General features: G+C 34.0%; 1 protein-coding gene across 1 annotated transcript in view; it reads right to left on the bottom strand.

Annotated features, from left to right (window-relative positions):
• The window catches only part of LOC140445779 (uncharacterized), a 139368-nt gene that overhangs the window by 107680 nt on the left and 19436 nt on the right, over window positions 1–12252 (bottom strand). The window contains exon 2 of the mRNA XM_072538117.1: window positions 7868–8697. Within this exon, the coding sequence (XP_072394218.1) occupies window positions 7868–8691 (824 nt within the window). The 5' untranslated portion in view covers window positions 8692–8697. The remainder of the gene's footprint in view (window positions 1–7867; window positions 8698–12252) is intronic.

Raw genomic sequence — 12252 nt, forward strand, 5'->3', positions numbered from 1 at the left:
TTGATGTGGAGAATTAAACATTTTAGAGACAGCAGTTACACAGGAAAATAGTGTAGGAACAAGACAACCTTTCATTTAAACAACTGCTGAAACGAATAAGAGCCTAATTGAAAAAAATCCTCGATAAACAATGAAAATGACAGTATACACAAAGAAGTGGAGTGATGTAGGCTTGAATTATATTATAAATTCCGACAGGAACTTTTTATTCTCTAGTGACAGTTTTACAATACTGGTTTACTTTCCGGTTAGAAGATATCCAGCGGTTAAAATAAAATTGGCATTTTATAATAAATGAGAAAGAACCATTGTGGTTGTTTGCCAATAATATGTTTAACCGAAAGATAAGTGAAAGCTTAGAGCGTGACCCGAGGATTTATAACCTATTGTCGAATTACATTTTGTTGACATCTTACACATGGATTATTAGTGAATAATTCCCAAATGCGAACGAATAGAATATAAATTATTTTAGGAGAAACGGACGCACTGTTCTAAGAATATAGGAATAAAAATAATATATAGAATAAATCGAGAAATTGAATTTTTGCGTCAATATTTTTACAGTTCAAACAAAAATCAACCATGTCAACCAAAACACAAGAGGCATACCATAATTACAAGAAAATTAGAAACGAAACATATGCACTTTAAGAAAAATAAAAAATGATCACTGGGAACGCTTTTCGAAAGAAATGGAACATGATTTTTACGGCTTGCAAAAGAAAATATGATGCTTTATAAGAGGTCAAAGAACGGAGGTAAAGAAACAAAACATATAGAACAGGATAAGTGGATTGACTACCTAAAAAAGTTCTATGCAAAGGAAGAACAAGCGACGTTAGAATAGGAACCACCAAAAATTACCACTTATGAAGAACTTAATATAAATGTCAGTGGCGGCTTTTGGGGGTAGGCAGGATAGGCCGGGCCTACCCAATAATTTTAAGAGCTTTAAAATTAAAAAACATATATTCAAAAATTATGTTAATGCATGTAAATAATTTTTAAATGTACTAAATCACTCAATACATTAGCGTCCGTTAAAACAACTATGTTATTATATTACCACAAAAAGCATCGAATCGTATTCAGGCATTTTAAATATCATTAATAGGCCCGATCGGAATTGGCCGATCCAGCTCACATAAGATTTCCGTACAAAAAGCGTTTGAAGTTAAGCAGCTTGCCGGACAACGATTTATATTGTCGTGTTTATGCTTGCCGTTTAGGCACCAGACGATCGGGCCTACGCCGACCATCGTTGTTACTTGTAACGTAATTATCGAATTGTAATATAAATTTTCTTTTAAATTATGATAAAAAAATATGTAACATAATCTATAATTGTAACATATTTTTAAACAAACAACACAATTGCAAACAAGTGCACGGTTGCCCAAATAAATTTAAAAAAATTCGTAAAATTCGAAAAAAAAAATCACATTTGCATGATTTCTATATCGCCTAATTGTATGCAACTTATGTATGGCTTATATATCACTTTTAGTCTTACCACCAATAGGATAAGTGGGTTTTCAAATATTTTTAAGGGGAGGGGCCATGACCCTGTGACCCCTCCCTCTGGATCCACCACTGATTACACATAGCTATATGTAATTTACTGGCTTGACCTACCCAAAATTTTACCACACCAGCCGCCACTGATAAATGTACACGAAGTTCAGAAAATACTTGAAAACCTGAAGAACAGAAAAGCAGCAGGTAAAGACGGGTTACCAAATGAACTACTGAAATTTTGTGGAGCAGCAATGACAGAACAATTAACAACATTAATTAATAAAATTATAAAACACAATAAAATACCGGAAGAATGGAGAACGAGCGAACTAATTCTACTATTTAAAAAATTAGAGTAAAACAGTCAGAAAACTACAGAGGTATAAACTTGTTAAATATTACCCTAAAACTTACAACTAAAATTTTACAAGTAAGTACTAATAAATCAGAGAATAAGCTTAGCAGATGAACAACAGGGTTTTCGTAGTGGAAGATCGTGTACAGATGCAATATTTGTTATAATATAATAATAATAATAATAAATTGCCTTTATTTAGTCTGTAAGTCTAGCTATAACCTCAAGTTTACAAAGTTAGTTTAAAATAAGTAGAAAATGAAAAAAAAAATTATTTATAAATTGACATAAATAATAATATAATATTGAAATGATAGAAATAGTCATGTGGCTACTAGAAAAATAATATAAAGAAAATAATTTGTGATGTTATGTGATAAATGATATGAATGATAAATAAAAACAAAACAATTTCTAATGGTAACAATAACGACAACAATATACTATATAATAATAATAACGTTACTGCGATTGTAGTAAAAATTTCTTATAATGTCGCTTCATGAAATCAAGAGATTTATCTCTTAAATTTTTTGTTAAACTATTAAACACTAAAACAGCATTGTAAGTAAACGATCGCTGGAAAATAGCTAGTCTATATCTTGGCAGCATAAGACTATGAGGATATCTCAGATCCAGATTATAAGCGTCTCCACGAAATACTAATTTGTTCCTTAAATAAATAGGATTTGACGATGAAATAATTCGATTTATTAATGAGGCGAGGTGATATTTGTATCAATTATCTATGGTTAACCATTGAAGTTCTTTTATTTTGCATGATACACGATCATATTTTCCTATGCCAAAGACAAATCTGCAACAATTATTTTGAATTTTTTGCAACCTTAATTTCGTAACTTGATCTAAGCAAGGATAAAATACCAAGAGCCAATAATTAAGAATTGACATTACCATAGTTTCACAAAGTAACTTACGCAATTTAAAGTGTAAAAGGCCTTTACTTCTATACAGTTTACGCATAACTAAATAGCACTTTTTTACTAAAAGGGTGACATGCTCTTGAAAACGTAGCGTACCGTCATATATGAATCCTAAGTTTCTGCAACTATTAACATTTTTTAGAGGTTCATTTTTTATAATTAGTTTTAAGTTATCCTGAACAGTGGCCTTATAATTTTTTGAACAATATAACAAAGAATTACATTTTTTAGCATTTAGTTTAAGATTATGTCTAGTGGAATAAGTACAAATAGATTCCAAATCCTGATTTATTTTTTGTGACGCTTGATTTACAGAGTTAGGTTTAAAAGAGAAATACAGTTGTGTGTCATCTGCAAAAGAGTGCAATTTCAGATTATTTAAAGATTTATACAGGTCGGAAATATATAATTAAAAAAGAAGAGGACCAAGAACCGAATCTTGAGGCACCCCTGAATTGACAAATGCAAATTCTGATGAATTATTATCGATTATGACCTTTTGATAACGATGTACCAAATAAAATTTGAAAAACAGTAAGGATGTATCATCAAATCCAAAATATTTCAATTTAGCACACAGAAGAGCGTGATCAATAGTGTCGAAGGCTTTAGAAAAATCAAGCAAGATGACTGAGGTTGCTTTTCCTTCATCAAATGATCGAAGTATATTATCTGTTAAGTCAAGAAGCAGGGTCGTTATACTAAACTCTTTTCTAAAGCCTGATTGTATATACGTAACTACATTATTTCTAAAAATATAATCGTATATCTGTTTATAGATAACCTTTTCTAAAATTTTTGACAGTCCCGGTAGAATGCTTATTGGGCGAAGATCATTAAGTGATTCAGGTTTATTTGATCTGTTACGCAGACGACGCAATATTGATAGCCCAAGATGAAAGTAGTCTGCAAAGACTGGTCTACAGATTTAACATAAGAGCAAACAAATTTAATATGACAATCTCATCTCAGAAAACTTAACAATAGTAGTCAGCAAAGAACCAACCAGATGTAAAATAGAAATTGATGGCATCAGTATTGAACAAGTAATGGAATTAAATACCTGGGAATCACACTGTCCAGCTATGGAGACCTGGACAAAGAAGAGAGAGATAAAGTACAAAAAGCAAATATACTGGCAGAATGCCTTAATAACACTATATGGCGAAACAGATCCATTAACACTGAGATGAAGTCAATAAAGTCTGATAAAGCCAGTGTAATACCAATAATTATATACACCTCAGAAACAAGACCCGACACAGCCACAACGCGAAGGCTACTGGAAACGGCAGAGATGAGAGTACAGAGAAGAATTACAGGAAATATGCTGAGAGATCGAAAGAGAAGTGAAGACATTAGAAGAAAATGTAACGCATAGTGTATAGTATAAATGAATGGACACGAAATAAAAAAAAGAATGGAATAACCACATAAGCAGAATGGAGGAGACCCGTGTCGTCAACATAGCAAGAGATAAGTCACCAATCGGCAGAAGAAGTATCGGACGACCGCGCAAAAGATGGAGTGACAACCTTCCATAAAGGTATTAATCCGCCAATGAACAAGCAGAATTGCTTGTAAAGAGGAAGAAGAAGAAAAAGCAAGAAGTCTCTGGAATAACTAATAAAAAATATTTATTTTAGTCAAAACTAAAACTTATCCGTTTTAATGGATTTACCGACAAGGGGAATCTACAATTTGCATTCCACGACCTGTCGTCCACCACGGCAAATATCCTTAGCGTATTAGTTTCTTTTCAAGTACTTCCTCCTCGGCCTAATCATTTGGCAGGCTCTATTAGTTGGACAAAGTTGTCCAACTTTTCGAGCAGGGAAAATGTATGTTCCCTTCATGTTAAATCTTATCTTATAACATCGCGTTAAAAAATTTGTAAATAAGAAATTGTGTTAAATCGCATTTACAACAATTTCAATCCACACCATTTTGAGATATGCTGTGAGATGTTAAGCAAAAACGGTTATCCTTTAAAAATCAAGATGGCAGCTGACGCAAAGGCGGAATTCAGTCGCAATTTTTAAATTTACACTACTATTGACTTCCTCTAAAGGTTAGAATAACAAAATGTGGTGCAGCTTGCTATGCAAGGTCAAATACTATCCCGATCCCGACTGGACTAATTGTCATATTATATCGACACGCGAAAATTCCTGTTGGTTAAGGTGAAAAATTTGCAAACGACGCTCTAAATCATCGACGCGTTGTTGTTTTGATCGACTGTGAGCAAACGTAGTACTTTCTGTGAACTTCACTTGTTCTGTTGCGCAGTCAATTTTGGTGACATTATGATGTTTTCTGAGAACAACTGCCAAATTTGTGTCTATCAAATATAACATGTTAGTTATTCTGTCGGCATAGATTACTTAACCCTTTTAATTAACCACTCCTTGTGCAACTTTATTAATGTACATAATAAAATACAAGATACTAGTACTTAACAGTTTTAATTTTAAATATTTGGCAATATACTAAAGCGGTCATAATATAGCAAACACTGTAACTACCCGAGCGACAAATATAAAAATATAATTAACATTTTACCACCAAGAGTACAAGAAGTACTTCATATCGAACACAAAAGTCGTGACCGGGTACGACCATGCCCATAATAATTATAGTAAATCCGCCTTCCTTTGCTAACGTGTGACTAAGAGCGAGAGGTAAGTCCGCCGTCTAGTTCATTCGTAAAAGTAAAACGTGCACAGTGTATACCACACCAGTCGGAATTTATTATGTAAATATTTACTTTTACCCACATAGGCCAAATTTGGAGAACTCTTTGGACATAAATGAACACATATTAACGAACTATGACTATGATTCTTTTTAAAGATGTGTAGAAATCATTTATTTAATTTAATAAAGAAATATTACAAAGACGGCTCGGCTCTTAAAATAAATAGACGGAAAATTAGCCAGAAGAATAAGGAGGTATAACAATTCTATGAAAATCCTATTTAAAACAATATTTTAGTTTTATTTCCTAACAGCTTAATGTAAGTTGGCACACCGATTTTCCTCGTATCATATCTACACCATCCCACCATCTTAATCTTAATCTAGCTTTTCGACTAGTTTCTTTAGGTTTCGTCTATACAACACGTGGTGCAGAGTACTTGCTTTGGATGCCCATGTTCTATGAACTGCAGCGTTTAATTCTTATTGCAGCAATTATATCTTTAAAATGTTTTCTATGCAGTATATGTACTGCAAAATTATATCCAGAACGTCAAGCTCCAGTATCATTTATTTTAGTTATCCTATGTAGGTACATCAAAATATTATCCTTTAAGAGAGCCTGATAGCCAGATGCATTAAGCGTTAGGGATAAATGCTCTAAGACGAATCTGTTTTAGCTGCGCTGACAAAACTGAGTGCTCCACTCCATAATATGCAAGGATATCAATATACTGTTGATGATGACGACAATGAACCTATATCGGTTCACATAATGCATAATAATACATGCTCTCATCCAGGTTACAGAAAGCATCAATATGTTTTAAATTAAAAACATCCTTCAATAAAAAAAACTGTCCATACTCTATTCATGCAGCCATAGGAATGATCAGCAAAACACAGAATATACAGAGAAATTATGATTTCTGGTCTTCTAGTCCAAATAGATTACACCATGACGTCTCTTGTAATGTTTAACTCAACGATCTGTGTACATATGTAAAATTAAGGAGCAAAGTACAGCGCAATACAGGCAAAGATTTCTAGAGTCAAAATACATTCTTTTGATAACAGTTCCTATGAGAAATTATTCTAACGTCGTTGGATGTTGTGTGTATCCAAGTGTATCCAAGCCACATTTGTCGATTAATTAGGTTTTTTTACTCGGGAATTGGTATGTAAACTGTTACTATTCTAATTGATCGTTCCTTTTATTATAGTGTAACGAATATTTTTGCCTACCACATAGGGTATTATTAAGGGGGTTGAAAATTGGGGACAGAAATTACGGAGCTAGAGATAGAGCAAGCAAAATAAACGAAACTTATGCGCGAACGGCGCTCAGGGTTTATTTGGAGAAACTGGGTCGTGGATAAGTGAATGGCAAGAGGGTTGGATTGGGGCAACTACAAAAATGAAACAAAAAGAGGGTACTTACATGAATCTCCTGGACAAATGGCAAAACAAAACACAAGAAGGTCCTCTAGCTATTTAAAATGGGACGCCGCTTTGAGAAAACTTCCTGCTGGATGAAAGAAAAAGGCTCTTCCTTCTTGGATTTCACTAAAATTGCTTTACTTTACATTTCTGAGCTTGGAACTTAAGATTCACTGCCACGCAACTTGTCTCCTTAAAAACTCAACAATGGAACATGAACTCAGATGAGATACGGCATACAACAAAACAGTGATTACTCCTACCAGAACTGACACATTACTTTGAGTATAAATCACTTTTTTTTTAACAAATTTTGCTGGTTTTTCCGACTAAACTAAACCCATCTGCTTTGAATGGCCCATCTTCCAAATCTCTATAACTACACATACTGCACAATTAACTGATACAACACTACACATTTTCCCATGAAAAAGGGCGAAAACGAAAAAACTACGACTTTGATGCTACATTCGGACTCCAGTAAAACTAAACACGCCTTTAACAGCGACCGGCCTTACCGAGAGTAGGTAAATTCTTAAAAATCATTCGCTTAGCTTGGTATAAACAAAACATATAAACGGGAATATTTTTTTGAAACGCAGAATATTAAGCGGCTTCGATCACAGAAAAATACCAAAGAATATGCGTCTGTGATAAATTTAAACAAACTGTAAAATTTGCTTATATCAACTCGTTGACGCAAAATGGATTAAAAATACTTTTTCGATGATTTAACATATACGAGGGGATTTCAATATATACCAAAGAATTTAAAAATGCTACAATAGTTAGAGTGCCCGTTGGCAATAAAGTTTGATTTTGCTTGTTAAGTATTGTCTTTTCTCATGAAATGTCTGTTTATTTTATTCAAAATTAATAACTTCTTAAATTTAAAATAAAAAGTACTAACCTGTGATCTCTCAAGTGATCCTGTCTTCTGAATGCCTTACCGCAAATATCACAAGAATACGGCCGTTCGTCAGTGTGAGTACGTTCGTGAATCAACAAGTTGTAACTCTTAGTAAACTGTCTATTACAATACTTGCATATAAATTGTTTTTTAGGTCGCGAAGCCCGACCGGGTGCTCGTAGTAGCCTCCTGTCTAAGTGAGCATGCATCTGCGGAGGTCCCGGAGGGAACAGAGTGCTACCTCCTGGAAATGTAAAAGAAGCCGGACCGGCTGGTGACGTAGGTAAAAATCCGGGATACGAATGGTTTTGCGCACTGCCAGATGCTTCCAATAAACCAGCAGGGGGTCTAGGTCGGTGAGGAAGCATTAGAGCAGCAGCATGTGCTGCTGCTACACATACTGCTTCTTCTCGGAATTGTAATTCTTTACGCTTATCTGCCATGATAGCCATCAAATCAAATCCGGACGAGGAGGTTTTCCTAACACTAGGAAAACCAGATGCAGAAGCACCGTTTTCTGCAGATTTTCCTTCAGATCGATCTCTGCTTTCTCGAATTAGTTCCGATCCGAGTAGGGGATGCATTTCGCCCGAATACATCATTTGATGCATATTTCGTGAAGGGACAACCGGCACAAAAGCGGAACTTTCCCTATGGTGGCTCATGGTGCTTTGTAATGGTACTTGCTGATATCCGAGCTGGCCTTCATATCGGCTGGCGGAAGAGGATCGATTACTGCTTCCCGAAGAAGGGAGCGAGAAGTCGTGACGAGCCAACGACAGAGGACGCTCCTCTACGGGAGAACTGGTTGCTGTCTCAGGCATCGTAATCTGTAAGAAAAGAAGAGTTTGTAATATACATATTAATAATATAACGATTTAGATTGATATTAAGAAAGTTGTAAAGCAAGGACTATTATATTTAAATATTTAGGAAAGCTATGAGATGTTGGATTATTTAAATACAACACTGAACTCATTAGAAAATGAAAAAATATATATAGTGGAGAGGCAGTTAGAATCGGCTGATAAAATAAATGGAAAAAACAAAAGCTATATATCTTGTTAGTCGAATAAGAAAGAAAATATTGAATTTATAATAAATCCAGGATTAAATAGAAATACTAAAATGGATGGAACAAGACAACTATAATTTAGTGTAATGACAATTATATTTTTAACTAAACAAAGTTTGACGTTTTGGTTTCCACTTTGGAAATCGTTTTCAAAAAGATTATTTTAAAATATATTTCCTATTTTATACATTTCCTAGAATTAAAAAAAAATCTTTTTGAAAACGGTTTCCGGAGTTGAAATCGAAACGTCAAACTTTGTTTAGTTAAAAATGTAGTTGTTATTACAATAAATTATGGCTTAATCCCATATAAACATCACATTTAACTTACACGCCTGCCACAAGAAAGCAGTTTCAGAAGATACAGTACATTCAACCAACTCACACCTCTAAACGATTAATGGAATTCGCAGACCACCTTTCGTCTTAGTAAAAGGCACGGCAAACTGCACTGGAGTTCTCCATAATGTTTAACACTGCTAAATTTTGGGTATAAAGTAAATATATGTGTCATTGATATTGGTATCAAATCTATACTACAGCCAACGATCAAATGTGAAAATTTGAAGAGAAGTGTCAGAAGAAGTGGAGATAAGGAGAGGGGTCAGGCAAGGTTGCATACTGTCGCCGTTATTGTTTAATGCTTATTCTGAAGAAATCATACAAGAAGCTTTGGTAAACGAGACAGTCGGCATAAAAGTGAACGGAAGTTTAATTAACAACATTAGGTATGACGACGATACAGTCATAATAGCCGACAACTTGGAAGACTTAGAAAGAATAATGAACAAAATATTAAGATATAGTGGAGAATACGGACTCTCTCTTAACATCAAAAAAGCCAAATTCATGAAAATTAGCAAGAACAACAATACAAACGAAAAATTAACGGTAGGCGGCCAGCAGATTGAGAGAGTAAAAAAATATATTTACTTGGGAACGATAATCACAGAAAATAACGATTATACTGCAGAAATAAGAGTCAGAATTGAAAAAGCACGTGCCAACTTCGTGAAAATGAAAAAGATTTTATGCAGCAAAGATCTGACATTGGCCCTCAGAATAAGGCTAATTAAATGCTATGTACACAGTGTACTCTACTATGGAGCTGAATCATGGACATTAAACCGGAATACAATAAATCGACTTAAAGCGTTTGAAATGAGGACATTTAGAAGATTGTTAAGGATTCCATGGGTAGATAGAGTCACGAATACAGAAGTGTTAAGGAGAATAGGCAGAGAGAGGGATGTGATGAGAGGCGAAAGATACAACATCTTGAGACTCATAATTCAAGGAAAAGTAGAGGGTAGGAGAAGCGTAGGAAGAAGACGCGTTTCCTGGTTGAAGAACCTGAGAGAGTGGTTTGGTTGCAGCTCAGGGCATTTGTTCAGAGCAGCTGCCTCGAAGATCAGAATAGCCATGACGATTGCCAACCTTCATCGCGGAGATGGCACTTAAAGAAGAAGATTTGTCATTAACCCGTTGTTCATAGTTTTGCATATTTGTTTAATAAATAGTATTTTTGCATTCTGTCATTTAACGTAAATTTCTTTCATCTTGTTTTTTTATATCATTTTTTATATAATAATTTTTTTCTGAAACAAATACAACCGTGCTGAGGATAATTTATATTCAAAGTAGATATACAAAGTACTAAAATATCACTTTTAATTTTTGTCAAAAAATACTTCGTAGTAATTTAGAACATTTTGTCAATTTAAATAGTGGTGGTTAGATTGACCATATGTCTGTTAGAGTGTACCGTTTTTGAGACGTCTGCGATTACGGATTACAGTTAGGGTTTTGGTAGATATATTTAACTTTTAATTTTCAAATGAAAATACTTGTAATAAAAAAAAATAATTGTGGGAAAAATTTTAATTTGTTTATTTACGGTTTCCAACCCTTTCTAAACTTTTTATCAAACATAATTAAATTACAATCCGCATTCCTAATGATCATTAGGACAATTTGCTTAATGTGTTTAGAATCTTTGTGAGCGGTTATATTATATTTTACCTCTCAAGCACAACAGTTAGAAAGTTTGTGTCATAGATCCGAACTCAGTATATTGTAATTCAAACGTGTATTTTCAAGTGACCATTATGCCTAGACGTAAGTTGGATATTGATGAATTAATTGCAAATGTGCATAAATACTTTACCATGGAAAGAGACAATGGTGGACTTTTAAAGTCATTATTATGTATAAATCAACGCATTTGTGACACGCTCGGGAAAAGTGAAAGTAAGCTAAAAACTGTAATGAAGACTGTCAGAGATTCTCAAGAAGATCTTACTGTAGCTGAGTCACGAAGACAAGAAAACAACTTGTAAACATTCTAAGAGCATTGAATTACCTGATGGAGAAAAATTTGATATTCGCAATATTTTGTATCAAATGCGTGAAAACAATCAACATGTAAGTTTAGATACTTTACTGGCCAAAATAAGAGAAAGACAAGTTTTTGAAATTAAGAGGACTAGCCTTTGGAGAGTGTTGAGATATTTAGGATTTAAATTCAAAAAAGAAAATAATCGGTTACTTTTGTGCGAAAGGAGTAGGGTGGTTCACAAAAGAATTAAATTTTTGAGAGAATATACTAGACTTAAATCTGAAAATGCAACATTCGTATACTTAGATGAGACATGGATATTTGCAAAAGGTGGAATTAAAAGAATTTGGCAAGACGACAGCATAAAATCAATACAACACACAGATAGCGAAGACAAAAGACACATCTTGAGGAGAAACTGTTACCTAGTCTGAGTGAACCATCAGTTATAATTTTAGATAATGCACCTTACCATTCGGAGATTTTAGAGAAAGAACCAAAACAGTCGTGGAACGTACCGAGCCTAAAAAATTGGTTAGTTAAAAATAATATCAATTTTTCGGAATACGACTTCAAATCAGAGTTACTGAAAATTTCGAAACGTAATGAAAATACAACAGTTTATATAGTCGACCAAATTGTATTAGGTTATGGACATCAAGTATTACGGTTACCGTCGCGATATCACTGCCAGTTTAATCCCATCGAACACATCAGGGGTATATGTAAAACGTATTATGATAATCACGTTGGATGCAGTGGATACAGTGACGATGCAGTTAGGGAAATGTGGCAAGATGCTCTTAAAACTCCAGAAATATGGCCAAAACTGTAAATAAATGTGAAAAATTTATATGAAGAGTGGTGGATCCGGGAAAATAAAATTAGTGAAATTAATCCAGTGATTATAGATTTACATAATGGTAGTGGTAGTAGCGAGGAGAAACTCTTCCTAGACAAATACACAAACTAA

Source organism: Diabrotica undecimpunctata, chromosome 7 (assembly GCF_040954645.1).
Source record: "Diabrotica undecimpunctata isolate CICGRU chromosome 7, icDiaUnde3, whole genome shotgun sequence".
NCBI classification, from domain to species: domain Eukaryota; kingdom Metazoa; phylum Arthropoda; class Insecta; order Coleoptera; family Chrysomelidae; genus Diabrotica; species Diabrotica undecimpunctata.